This window comes from Stegastes partitus, unplaced genomic scaffold (genome assembly GCF_000690725.1).
Source record: "Stegastes partitus isolate 25-593 unplaced genomic scaffold, Stegastes_partitus-1.0.2 Scaffold1605, whole genome shotgun sequence".
In the NCBI taxonomy this organism is placed as follows: domain Eukaryota; kingdom Metazoa; phylum Chordata; class Actinopteri; family Pomacentridae; genus Stegastes; species Stegastes partitus.
In genome coordinates, this window is record NW_007579336.1 from 133,518 (window position 1) to 147,348 (window position 13,831).

The 13,831-nt window shown below is 42.1% G+C and overlaps 2 protein-coding genes across 6 annotated transcripts in view; one reads left to right on the plus strand and one right to left on the minus strand.

Annotated features, from left to right (window-relative positions):
* The window catches only part of LOC103371543 (serine/threonine-protein kinase WNK1-like), a 27,252-nt gene extending 24,333 nt beyond the window's left edge, over window positions 1-2,919 (plus strand). For all 5 annotated transcript variants that reach the window (XM_008300901.1, XM_008300904.1, XM_008300905.1 and 2 more), the window contains 4 exons: window positions 38-231; window positions 391-555; window positions 645-874; window positions 1,005-2,919. In XM_008300901.1, coding sequence (XP_008299123.1) covers window positions 38-231; window positions 391-555; window positions 645-874; window positions 1,005-1,391 — 976 coding nt within the window. In that variant the 3' untranslated portion in view covers window positions 1,392-2,919. The remainder of the gene's footprint in view (window positions 1-37; window positions 232-390; window positions 556-644; window positions 875-1,004) is intronic.
* Window positions 2,502-11,544, minus strand: rad52 (RAD52 homolog, DNA repair protein). The gene is made up of 12 exons (XM_008300900.1): window positions 11,474-11,544; window positions 11,137-11,211; window positions 7,397-7,498; window positions 7,027-7,120; window positions 6,884-6,951; window positions 6,689-6,807; window positions 6,527-6,602; window positions 6,197-6,423; window positions 5,921-6,111; window positions 5,376-5,462; window positions 4,683-4,919; window positions 2,502-4,599 (listed from the first exon to the last, which is right to left on the minus strand). The coding sequence occupies exons 2-12, from the start codon at window positions 11,185-11,187 to the stop codon at window positions 4,538-4,540; spliced, it is 1,314 nt and encodes a 437-aa protein (XP_008299122.1). The 5' UTR covers window positions 11,188-11,211; window positions 11,474-11,544; the 3' UTR covers window positions 2,502-4,537.
* Window positions 11,545-13,831: the final 2,287 nt, after the last annotated feature.

The following is a 13,831-nucleotide window of genomic DNA, read 5'->3' on the forward strand; positions in this document are numbered from 1 at the left end:
TAGAACTATAACTGTTCTTCTGCCTTTCTTCTCACAGACACATGATGGAGATTCAGGCTTTGCAGACACGTCAGAAAGAGGAGATCGAGGCCCTGTTCACGCGGATGGGAAAACCTCCTCCCCCTTCTGTCCTCTCCCCTGCTGTTGCCATGGCTGGAGGTCGACGTAGGCTCAAAAGCAAAGGCCACAAATCTGCTCGCAATAGTGGACAGCCCAGCCCCATACACTCAGGTAGGAATGAAGAGCTGGATTTACTTGGAAAAATATTTACCACGATGTCAGTACCACAGTTGTTGGTGTATGTACATATTTTGTCAAACATCTAAGTATCCTCTGCTTAAATGTTTAGTTTTTTTAATCTTTTATTCTGATCATGTGTGTGATCCCTAGCCTCGCCTCAGAGTCATGGTTCAGAGTCCCCTCCTAAACAAAGCTCACACTCAGCAACAGAGGCCTCAGAAACTGCAGCAGAGGCATTTCAAGCAGCAGGCAGGTCGTCCATACCGCAGCTCACATCCTCTCCATCCATGCCGAGCCTCAGTACTTGCTCCACAGGTACGTGCAAGCGCATGTTGTCATGGTGAGCTGCTGCAATGGATTTGTTTCCTAGTTCACTTTCTCACCCATCTTGTCTGTGTTTCCAGGATCAAGTGGGACCAGCTCCACAAATGGTTCAGGCCACTGCCAGAGCCACTCTACTTCGCTTTCCCAGGCCTCTGGACTCACTGCTCCTGCCTCTCACACCCAGAAGGGCAAGGGCACCTTTACTGATGACCTGCACAAGCTGGTGGATAACTGGGCCAGAGATGCCATCAGCCTCTCCCAGTGCAAGAGAGGTCCTAAAACTGGAGCACAGGCAGCCCTAGGACATGATGTAGGCATTCAGTTTTCTTTTAATATAGAAGTTGTGTTTGACTGCATGTCCATATATGATGCTTACATTTTGTAATATTCCTTTATACTCCATAGTAACCCACATTTTATTTTATTTTTTCTAAACACAGATTATCCCTCCGGCCAACATGGGACGTAAATTTTCCGCTCCAGGCTACCTCTGCCCGACACTTCCCACGCCCTCCAACTCCACGTCCACCACCGGCACTCACCTCCCCAACCCAGCCAATCCCTCCGTCTCCCTGGGGCCCCGTAAAGGCTCTCTGGGCCCAGTTGCCCAGAGTTTCGGATACGCCTCAGCCCCGTACAGTGCTCCCCAGTGGGCAGGACCCACAGGCACATGCCAGGTCAGCATGCTTAACCCGGCACAGCCGCTGACTCAGTACCAGCCGCCTACGACAGCCTCTGCACCCCTGCACCAAGGCTACCACATGGGAACTACATCAGCCCCCCAGAAATCAGTCAGCCCCGGAGGGTCCAACTTGAGGCCCACGTAGCCCAGTCTGAGCCCCGGTCCAGGCTGAGATGGAGGGCCACACAGGGCAGAGAGGTCGTTGATCGACAACCACGACCCCTCTTTGCAGTTTTGCTGGTTAGCTGGCTTGGTATTGTGCATTTTATTTCAACTTTTAATATTATGTGTTATTTCTGTAATACAGTTGACCTGTGTGGTTCAAGTCCTCTGGGGCAGAACGGAAATCTGCCTGGCAATTGGAGGGAGAGTGCAATACACATCCACAGCACAAAAAGTCTCACACTTAGCCTGCCATTAGCTGTGGAAACGAGCTGTGACGAGTCGGTTGGTTGTGTCGACCCAAAGGCAGAACCAACAGCAGCCAAAGATGTCTTTCGAGTGCAGACGTTGCAATATCGTCATTCCTTTGAAGGGGGGAGAGTTAGGGAGGGACTGTGGTTCAAAATTCTTACTGGTCTGGACTTTAAGCCAAGCTGGGACTGAAGACAGTTGAAGTAATACACCGCAGACATGCATGCACACACACACACACACACACACTGACTAAACATTAACCAGCTTGAGTGACTTGGGATGGGAGGTTAGGTCGAGTGGTCTCAGTGAGCGAGGGGAGAATGTGAGTGTACAGGAAGTGACACAGAAGAGTGGGACGTTGGTTTGTCCTACATGGAGCAGTGACTGGTCGAGTTAGCGGAAGAAAGACTTTGTAAGTTAGGCAGGAGAATGGGTAGGGTTGCAGTATGAATACATCCCTGTGGCAATAATGGTAAAGTAGATAAACAGTCCCTTGTAACTGTGGCCTTAATCCCCAAACACATTTAAAACATTGGCTCTGTACATAGAATTTTCTTCACTGGGTTATGATTCTACATTTAACATATTTATGTCTCCGTGAGAGTCTGGTGTCATTGTGATTTGAGTTGTCTATCATACAGATTATTATTATTACTGATTTATTCTTCACATCTGACATGTAAGCCAGTGGATCTGCCACACGAAGAAACTGGTGTTGACCGCCATTCAGAGTTTGGAACTGGTGAGGTGATGCTGCTGTAGATCACGAGCTGAGTAGAGGGTGTTTGCAGGGTGATAAGTTGTTTGTCTATTTTTGTTTTTGGTTTTAGTGTTTTTCTCCCAAATGGACACATGAAACCACTTCACTTTGTGCTGAACTGTGACATGTGGACAGTTCGCAATCTGCTTCTCATATCATCTTGAAAATTGAGCAGTTTTTATTTTTTAGCATAGTATTTGAGGAAGATTTCAGACTCTGTGGAGAGCGTCCCACTTCTCCCAGTCGTTTACACCGATGAACAGGTTGTCAGTGAAGTCCTGTCGCATCAAAAATATTTCTACCCATAACATTTATCTGTGACCTCTCAAATCACAAGTGTCTGGGGTTCTCTCCTTCTGTGGTCTGTTTTTGTATGCGTATATTTAATAAAACAAACAACAATGTTCTTTATGGACCTGTATTCAGCCATCAGATTTTGATGTTGTTTCACTGTAATTACTATTAAAGGTTGTTAAACAACATGTAGTTAAAGGAATATAAAAAGTGCAATTGCAGGGTTGTTGTTGTTATTGGTATCCTACCCACCATGCAGGAATAATCCTGCAGTTTATTAAGCTCTGCTATCTATGACTGCCCTGCCCCCCCCCGCCCCCCCTTCCTCCTTTTTTCTATTTTGTTGTAAATATGTTAATGTGAGGTAAATGCTTTCACATAATGCTCAGTCACTAGAGTATGCTTGTGGTGACCCACGTTAAATGCACATGCACTCTAACCTGTAAACATGAGGAACACTTTAGTGCCTTGCATCCTCACTAATGACAAGTTCCAGATTCATCTAGTCCTGTAGCTGTAACCGTACCGCAGAAAACCATTTAACCGAACACGACGCAGAACACACCACCCGACACGGCCAGTTCAGAGCATGCGACGCCGAAAACAGACGCCACGCGCAGAACAAAGAGCACACGGAGTAAAGCGGAAAACCGTTTGTTTTCTCTCTACAGTTACGTTTGCGTTGGTTGTGCAATCAGCTGTGTGTTTATATTTGGCTCATGTGAACATGGATTTGGCTGACATTTGTTTTTGTGGATTTATCATTAAACTAGTTCATAGAAGCACTTGTTCAGGCAGCAAGTGAGCTGTACAAAGGTTTCCAAGCTGTCATGCTGACTCGACTTCTCTCACCACCTCACACGAGTGCCATGCTGTCGTCGTGACTCTTTCGCCTGCTCGTAGATTGAATGAATAGTTTAACTTCTCTAGAGAAAAAAATAAGTTACTGCAATGCAGAATATGCAATGTTTAAAGTTTTATAGGGACTGAGGGGTATTGGAAACATTTGCATGCTGATGAGGGTTGTTGCCGACTTCAATGTTTTTGATATTGGAATATTAGAGACTGTTTATGTTTTTGTTTTTTTTTAATTCTTTGCCTTCCTGCGACAAGTGTTGATCTGTTCAGTTGCCATTCATCAATATCACAGGCACAACTTCAGTACCACACTATCAGCGTATGAGTTCTGCATGCCGGCTTCACTGGTGTTTTAATCTTACAAACGACATCCATCTCACAACTGGCCACTGTACAGCACAAGTTCACAACGAATCTTACGATCCATGTGCTACTAAGCTATTATCAGTAATTATCACAGACCTCTCTACACAGTACTGTTTAAGGCTACTGACGCAGTTGTACTCTTATTTCCGATCCCTCCTTACTGACTTTCTGTGATTCAGTGTCTGTTTTTTCTGTGTATGTTTTTCACATTGTACAAATTGTAAAAACAAATAAAAATAATATCAATTAAAAGTGCTCATTGGGGTATTTGTCAACAAAAAACAATAGTTTGAACCAGGTGTACTGCATTATTTGGATTTATTTATTGAACAATAACAATGTTTTCTGATAGAATTTTATTCAAACAAACTGAAAACCTCAATATGAAGACTAGTTTTCTTTGATTCACTACGTAACTGTAGCTCGCTCACTTCTTTGGTTTTGTTTTTACTTTCACAAAACCAGAAGACATTTATCGACATCCCTCCAAATATTATACATAGCAGCAAGTCAATGTAATATGAATTTAAATGTACAGACTAAAATAAATAAAAATCATTCGGCTGGATTCTAGACAGAGCTGATTGAACAGCGTCTTAAGTGTCCAGTCTGCGTTTCTTCATGTACTGTCCTTGTCTGTACGGACTGGAGGCTTCACCTGCAGGTTGGAGAAGCAAAAACAAAGTTAAGCCCACAGAAATCCACCTTAACTTCACTCACTGAGTGACAGTGACAGCTCACCTGGTCTCTGCTGATACTGGTTGTGGTGCTGGGATCTGTGCTGAGCCTGGTCGTGTCCTCTGCTGTACGACGGGGCCTCTGAAGGTCTGCTCGGGGGTCTCTGAGGAGTCTTGCTGCGCGTCTGCATCTTGTGACTCCCGGGTGTGCTGGGCCTGAAGGCTCTGGGTGGAGGGCCGCCCGCGGGGACGTCCAGCTCCTCGATCGAATCTAGAGTGAAATCCCAGAGTTCAGGATCATCTGCACGGGGAGACAAAGACAGAAAAGGGGGGCAGCGTTAGATGGGTGTAAAATGAGCTTTTATACTAGAGTAATGTGAGTTTCACAAAAAGGGCCCTTGCTTATTTTAAGCCTGAGTTAGCCACCAGACTCCCAGGCTAACTAAGACTTTATTCCATGACAACACTCAGTGACACCTGCTGATTAAAGGGAAAGACAATTATGGTTTGCTAAAGATCAAACTTTCCCACTAAAATATCCTGTTAATATAAAACTGTGAAGGGAGCTTTAATGCAGTTGTTTGGACAACCATGGATTCTGGTTTGAAAAAGTCTAAATTACTCCAGTTTAAGACAGTCAAGGGATAAATAGCTTTGTGCAACAGAAACATTTTTAATCTATCTAAAGTCTGACTACGAGTTAGATCTAAGCCACAGTCAAAGTCTGTGTATGTGTGAATGTGGTTGTTTATAGCACCTGTCAAACACACATCTCTGCTGCTGAGCTTCCTGTCTTCAGCCGCGTTGCCGTCGCTGAACACTGCACCACCTTCGCCGGAGGACCCTGAGAAACGGAAACACCAGAGAAAAACTTAAGTTCACCATTAAAAACTAAGAATAAAAACACACTTCAAACCAGTTGTCTCAAACTACCAGCCTGGAGGTCAAATCAGATCACAAGACATGAACTCTTTTTTTTTTTTTTTTACACTTATTTTAAGGAAATCATTTTAATATTTTGGCCCTTCATGTCAAATTTGACATTTGTCAGCTGTAACTAAATGAAACAGTTACAAGTGATTTGGACATTTCATTATTTTTGTGGGATTATATTGATGGCTCTCTTTTCCATCAAAGCAGAAACCTCACGATGTGATGATGTTGCTGAGGTGTGAAGGAGATAATTATTGGTTAAAAAACACCAACAGGAGAGTTTTTACTCTTTAGTAAAGTAAACCTGAAGACAGCACAGTGATATGAGGCAGCTGCTTTAAACTAAGAAACCACTCTGATGTATTTTACCTCCGCTGGATCCTCGTCCAATAGGAACCTCTGCCTCCTCGGATTTCGTCTCATCCTGTTTCTGTTGCAGCTTCTTGGCCTCCATCTCTCTCCTGAACTTCTGCTGAAGCTGCTGTTGCCGCAATTTTCTCAGCTGTTTGGGGTCCGTGTGCGCTTCAGACCCAAAAGCATCCATCGAGTCCACAGCGGACCTTTGAAGAGGGAAGACGGAAATGTGACTGGAGATGATAAACACTTTCAAAAGAGACGAGGAAGCTTCACACACTGAAACCACACCTGGAGCTGCCGTTTTCACTCTTCCTGTGGAGGGACGGACCAGCGGCATCAGGAGTATGAACCTCTGAATGGTTCTGGTTGATGACCCGGGGCTCCAGCGGTATCCTTGCAGGACCTGCAGCAGATGCAAGATTGTCGTCCCGGACCAGACTAGAGAACCGGGCCTTCTCCACTGATGGTTCGCCATCAGAGCGCTTAGTTTGGGCCGGGTCCAGAGCAGGAGGAGGCTTTGTGTAGAAGAAACGTGACAAGATTCAGCTTCCCAACAATTATCAGATCAAAAAGGTTCAAAATAAATGACATAATCTTATACTTTGGGTTGTTTCTGACCTGTTTGGGGATTTTGTTAATGGCGAGGAGGTATTCTTTGTTCAGGATGCAGTTTCCCAGAGCATTACCAAAACATCTGAAAAGAAAAAAGAATTACAGAATACATTTTTACTTATTAAAACATCATCAATCTAATCAGAGTTAATAAGTAAACTCCAGTACTTCAGCGCTCTCTTCATGCCATCGGTTACAGCCTCCTTCCTCGCCTTTTCCAGCGACAGAGCTTTAGACTTCAGTCCTTCGCTGACTCCGTAGCCGACGTCCTCGTGAAACGCACCGTCCTGGAGGAGAAGCACTTGTTACACAAATTCATACGGCTGTCAGGAAAATAAAAACAAAGATGTCTGTCCGTCCAACCTTCAGCTGCACTTTGACAAACGCGCTGACTCCGACGTAAAACCTCCCATTTATGAGGTCGACAAAGTCTGAAAACAAAAGCACAGAACTTGTTAGTGTGATTGCATGACGTCAAAACCAAGAAGAGTTGAAATACGTCATACCAACGTTCTGCTGGGAAATAGAATGAGACCAGCCGTTGTATCCAAACATCTCATTGGCTAGACTGATGACACGATGCCCTTCAATATAACACACCTGTTGAGATCAGACAGACAGACTTACATCCTGTGCAACTCTTGATTTAGACATTAGCAAAATAAAGGCCAATTTCTGATCATGCAGTAAAGTTGTTATCGCTGTGGATTACAATCATAAATATGCATGAGGATAATTACATAAAAATAATAAAGACACTCAGATGTGTTTTCATTCTGTACAGTGAAGCTCAAACACATTTCAGAGTGACGGAGGGGGGCTTTAAATTCTCGGCACAGCTGGAGAGAAATATGAGAGAGAAAAACAAAGACTTGCCCTTTGTCCTCCACCAGCCACTCTGGTACTGATGTACTCTGGTCCCAGCTTCTGTCGCAGAGCGTTGTGCACGGCCTGGTACTCCTCAGCTGTGTAGGTGCACTGTCAGCACAGTCGGGCAACAGTTAGACCACAAAAAGAAACGCACATAAGAAAGGAAAATACTATGACTATTTAAAATATAACTTGCATATGATTTTCTTCATAATTCTGTTTATTCTTTGTCACAATCTGAGCTGTTACAAATTAATTTGAGTTACCCCCACCGAGAGCTGCAACGGTTAATCTAGTAGTTGTCAACTGTTTAATTAATCCCCAGTTACTCTGACAAGTCGATGAATTGGTTTAAGAATTTTTAAAAAAATTTTTTTTTTTAGGGGAAAAAGCTCAAAACTCTCTGATTCCAGCCTCTTTAAATGATTATTTTCCTGGTTTCTTCACTCCTCTGTGACAGTCAACTGAATATTTTGTGTTGTGAACAAAACAGGATATTTGAAGATGTCTTTGGAAAACACTCATGGGCATTTTCACCATTTGTTGAGGTTTTATTTACCAAACAACTAATAAATTAATGGAGAAAATAATTGTCAACAAATAAAAATAATCATCAGTCACAGTCCCACTCCATCCTGCTGCACTGCCTCCTGCTTTCACAAGATGTTTGAGATGCAAATGGAAAAACATCCTGGACAGGTTAGCAGTTCTTTGCAGCTCTCTCTATGTCCTGCAGACAAACTTGTGTGTTAATCTGCAAATTATTAGAAGAACATCAAGAATAACATACTTATTTTGTTACTTAATTATTGTTATCTCCTTGTAGTTCCATCCATTATCTATACTCCGCTTAATCCTCACTAGGGGGGCTGGAGTCTATCCCAGCTGACTCAGGGTGAAGGCAGGAGACACCCTGGACAGGTCACCAGTCTATCACAGGGCTACACTTAGAGACAGACAACCAAGCACACTCACATTCACACCTACGGACAATTTAGAATCACCAATTAACCTCAACATGTTTTAGACTGTGTGTGAGGAAGCTGGAGAACCTGGAGAGAACCCACGCTGCACAGGGAGAACATGCAAACTCCACACAGAAAGATCCCGGTGCCCCCACCGGGACAGGAACCGGTGACCTTCTTGCTGCGAGGCAACGGTGCTAACCACCGTACTTTCTTTTCTATATTTTTGGATGCTGCTGTGGCATGCAAATTTCCACCAATGGAGGATCAGTAAAAATAATTCTATTCTATTATATTCCAACATACATTAACCTTCTCTATGAATAAGAAAACAGAATTTTAACAGTTGTAGGACTGGCGGTGAAACCAAAACAGCTGTGTTTTACCTTCATAATTACTTAATTACACATGTGATTGAGAGAGTTTTCAATGAAACTTAAAGAACAGTAGCTTTGGAAGCCCCGGGAGTCTGAGGTTACAGCCTTGAATATGAATAGCCCAGGATCCATTTCTTTTCTTTTCTTTTCTTTTTTTTTTCACAAAACTTAGGATGTTTTCTTTTTGTAAATACCACGGTGGAGGAACAGCTGTCTCCTGTTGCTGTAGCAGGAGATGAGTCAGGACGTGACACTGCCACCGCCTTATGTACACGCTCAGGTCGGTGAATAATGCTCTTTAGCTACTTAACTCGTCCAGTCAGGGTTGCCAGCTCTGACACTTCTGGCAGGAAACACTGTCTTTCAGGTTCTGTCTCACATCTCCACCATTTGTCATCTCAGAAATCATTTCTGACAGTACGGTACGAGAGACAATCTGCCGCGTGATGCTTCGGATGCACGTGTCCAACAATGAGATGCTTTCTCTCTAAATGTCAGCTAACTTTTGCAATCCCTTCAGGAAGAGTGGGACAACATTTCACACAAAATCTCTATGCGTTGCAGATGTGTGACTCCTTATAGACTTGTGGTTTCTGGTGTTTGACCCCACCATCCATCTGCCCACTATCATCCCAGATATAGTGTGCACTTGGTTCTGTTCTGACTTTCTTTCTGTTGTAGAGATGCCATGTGTTATATCTGATTATTTGATTGATTCATGTTAAAAAGAACTGACAGATGTTCCCATAAATGTGTGGCACTTGTAGATTGCTTTGCTTTCACTCTTCTGCCCAGTTCATCCCAGATCACCTCGATGGGGTTTAAGTCTGGAGACTGTGCTGGCTGCTCCATGTTTTCAAGCTTACCGTTTAAGGCAGTTCTGGCACAGCTTGGACTCAAGTTTTGGGACATTATCTTGCTGCAGGATGATCCCCTGACCAACTAGGCGCACACCAGAGGATACTGCACAGCGCTGCAGAATGCTGCGGTAGCCATTTTGGTTCAGGGTGGCTCTCACTCTGTAACCCTGAATCCAGCGAAACAGCCCCAGACCACCACACTTCCTCCCCCACGCTTGACAGTTGATGTCACACTGACAAACCATCCTTGCGCCTACTCGATGGTGTATTATTCTAACGTCTCAGCAATGGCTTTCTCGCTGCAACTCAACCTGCAGCTCGAAGTCTTCTATTCATAGTTGAAACTGACACTTGGTTACGACCACCATTGTTAAGCTGTGAACGTGTTGTCCTGTTAGCCACCTATCACTCAAGCTGCTGACTCTGAGAAACTTGTCTTCTGAGTCTGTTGTGGCTTTGGGTCTGCCAAACCTCTTCCTGTCATGTCTCCCCCAGTTTCGGAGCGGCTTTTGATGGTGAATCAAACTGTACTCACCGACACCTCGACTGTCTTTGCAATTTCTCAGGACTAAAGACCTACATTCTTAAGTGTTGTAATGGTCTGTCTCTCTTCCATTGTTAACTGTCTTTTCCTCGCCCATTTTTATAGCAACACACTTCTTTCTGCAGTACAATACTGTTCAAACAATGCTCATGAGGGTTTGGTACCTCAGTGTGTTCCAGCACGACTTTTATGCAGACGGAGGGGCTTGTAAGTAATCAGGAACATTTGTAGGAATTGGTAGCAACAACTTTCAAGGCCTGATCAACCTCCATTGCTGCAGAGCAGCTTTAAGTTGTTAACCTGCATAATTCTGAAATATACATTACTTTTCAGTTTTGGGTAACCTTACCTTATTTTCTAAACCTCTGGCCACGTATCTTTGTATCATTTCAAGCTATTCATTGGATTTAAACTGCTTGATTTCAATAAAAAATGGAACAACTGGGGTGTTTTAAAGCTTTTGACTAGTAGTGTATATGACATTGTCTTAACCTTAATATCTTATTAATATCTTAACTTCAATATTTAATTTATTCAGATAAATTTGTATTTTATATAATTTAGTAGGGTTTTACTTGGAGTATTTAAACCACTCGGGTAAACTCACATGATAAATACTACTCTTAACCTTCATGTTCTCACTTGTTGGGAAGTTTATTCAGCTAAACTTGAGCACTTTGGCTCAATGGCTGTTGTTGAAAAATGTGTATAATAATTGATTTTATTTCAGCTGGTAACTAAAAGGTCTTTTTTTTTATTCTTTGTCACATGGCACACTTATAACTCTGCAAATCATATAAATAACACTAAAGCAGTGAGACAGATGTTAATGTGCACAACTGGTTAAATGTAGAAACAAAGTGGGATGACCTGACTTTCCCTAAAGCACAGTGGCTCAGATTGCATATTCCTTTCATTCTGAAATAACTTGAGAATGAATCAAAAACCTAAAGACTTGTGTGCTGAGCTCCCAGTGTTCAGGCTCCCAACAAGTCATCACCTGTCCGAAGCTCCTGGACGCAGAGCTGCTCCTCTCCTCCTCCCCGGACATGACTGCACACACGTCCTGTAGTCACTGAGGTAAACACACACGAAAACACCGAATGTAGCTTTGAAAATAAAACTTCCCATGTCTTCTTCTCAAACACACTAAACCAAATACAAGCTAACAAGCTAGCTAAAATGAACCTGGACGTTCTTCGTTAGAGAAGCTAACATCAACGTTTGCTATCAGCCTTTTAAATTGGCTTCATTTAGCGAGCTAATGTTACATTAGCCCGTTTTAAATGCCACTTAAAGTCAGCCCAAACTATGTAAACACAAACTCACCAGTTCACCAGTTAAAATTCCTGTAAAGTGACGTTTGTATCGAAATAGCAGCAGAATATTTGCTGTATTTACATGATATTTATGTCGAAAAACGAACATCTGAACTTCCCGCTCGGACTACCGGAGCAGGAGGAGCTTATGATGCTTTCAAGTTCAGCGGAAAATAGCCCATCGAGAGGTTAATTGTGTTACCATTACCACACTAATACGTTTAAGGCACAGAATGTGTGCTGCTAATATTATTTTATTTAAATTAACTTAGATTTTATATCTTTTAAGAAATAAATAAATTCAATGGAGACAAAAATGATGGCTGTTATTTTTGTTCTCCGATGCCTAGCTTAGAAAATTCCGAGGTAACATGAAGTAAGCATTACTATAGGAAGGTTCAATGGAGACATTCAGGGTTGCTTCATGTGTGTGAAGTTTTCTCCACAAAACTCGAGATATTGTTCCATGTCTTCACTTTTTCTACTCTATATTTTAATATTTGAATGCCCCTTTTAGCCCCCTCTTGTCTTTTCGCACGCGTTCTTAGTGGTCTTTTTTGTTTTATATTTAATTTATTACAGCAATTGATCCTCGTTTGGTTTTTTCGTGTGTGTGTTTTTTTTTTTTAATTTAATGATTTTTGCAAGTTTTAACCTGTTTCCTGTCTTGCTTTTTGCATATGCTTTTGTTGTTGCCTTTCTTATCACATCTACAATACATCCGTCTACTCAGGTTGCTTTAAAGCAAAATAAATCAGCTTGATTTCATTTGATAATTCAATTTAAATAAATTGTGCAATTATAGCCTATTGATTACAACTTGGGAAAAAATATCATGGTCTGAATTTTGGGAGAAAGAAGCTGCCTCTTATTGTTTGTCTGAGCTACACACTGTGTTAAAGTGGACCTCTTTGATCCACTAAGAGCCTTTTACTGCATGACCAGATTAACTGTCACAACACGCTCATGAGTGCCATGATTTAGTGTATTTGCACACCAGGGGGGAGAAAAAAAATCTAACTGTAATTATTTTCAAGTAGCTAAAATTTACTGCACGGCCAATGTTGATGTAAATAAAGGTGGAATTTTTAAACCTTACACCAGCCAAGTTTCTCACGAGACTCATTTATTTACATCACGGAAATGGAGGATTATCTGCAAAAAGCTTGTGCCTGCACTGACAGATGGCAAAACTGTTAAACTGCATAGATTGGGGTCACTGCTGGATACCGTGCATTTACTACCTCCTCTGTTTATGCAGCCACATGCATGCAAGAGTCCAAAGCAGCGTAACACATGGAGGCCTTTCTCTGGCACCGCTGAGTGCACATCTGCATTCACATCAGGTGGTGAGGGGTTTAAAGGTCCTCTTCCAGGAAAATGCTGAACACCAAACACTACATTTTACTGCATTTTGGTGATTTTTGCACATCCTCTGCATCTCTCTGGCCACTTTCTCCATGTATTAATATGCACTATTGCATGTTATTCACTTTTTATTTAATCTCTCACATATGTGGTGCTCAGTCCTCTGTCTTCCTGTACCTCTCTACAGGTATTTCTGACTTTGGAGCTGTGTGGGTTTGATCTGCAGCTACTCCCACCAACTTATGCAGTGTTTCTGTTTCTGTTCTTCTTCTCTCACCTTTCACCTGACCCTAACCAGCTGAGGCAGATGGCCACCCTCTCTGAGTCTGGTCCTGCTGAAGGTCTCTTCCATATTGATTGGGAGTCATTCTTGTCCACTAATAAGGAATCTTTGGATTTGGATGTGTAATTTTGGGGGTAATATCCTTGCTTTTTAAATCAGACAGACAATTTGTCATGGTAAGTCCTTAACCTTAACATCTAAATTAGTCTGGTTAATTTATTTAATGTATAATATTGCAGCTTCTCAGTTTTATTACTTAAAATAATCTGGTAAACAAGCATTTTAAATGCTACTGTCCTAGGATTTTGATTTAGTTTATTGGTTTTTCTGCATTGTGCAATAAAGTTACAGTGAAAAAGGAGGTCACCCTTATTAGGAATTGTTGATTTACAGAATGTGCAATACTTACATAGTGCTCTTGATCCACAGATGGCTCACCTGTTTCAATATCAGAGACTGTTTGCAGAACAGTCCTGTTATTTTGTTATTGGAATTATGAACACAGCTTTTGTGATGATTCTTGTATCTCCTTTGGCATTTAGGGGATCTTTAAGCTCTCATCAATGAGGTAGAATACAGTCAACATTTTGATGGGGTTTTTAATTTCTTACACCATAAACAATGGACTAAAGCTTAGATAGATAGATAGATAGATAGATAGATAGATAGATAGATAGATAGATAGATAGATAGATAGATAGATAGATAGATAGATAGATAGATAG

Bases quoted from the DNA above. Each gene is read 5' to 3' on its own strand.
- rad52 (XM_008300900.1), bottom strand. From the start codon at position 11,187: ATGTCCGGGGAGGAGGAGAGGAGCAGCTCTGCGTCCAGGAGCTTCGGA. The intron at 6,424-6,526 runs GTCAGAAACAAC...TTCTACACAAAG, and splicing joins TTAACAAAATCCCCAAACAG to CCTCCTCCTGCTCTGGACCC. The intron at 4,920-5,375 runs GTGCTATAAACA...CTCCCCGTGCAG, and splicing joins CAGAGATGTGTGTTTGACAG to ATGATCCTGAACTCTGGGAT.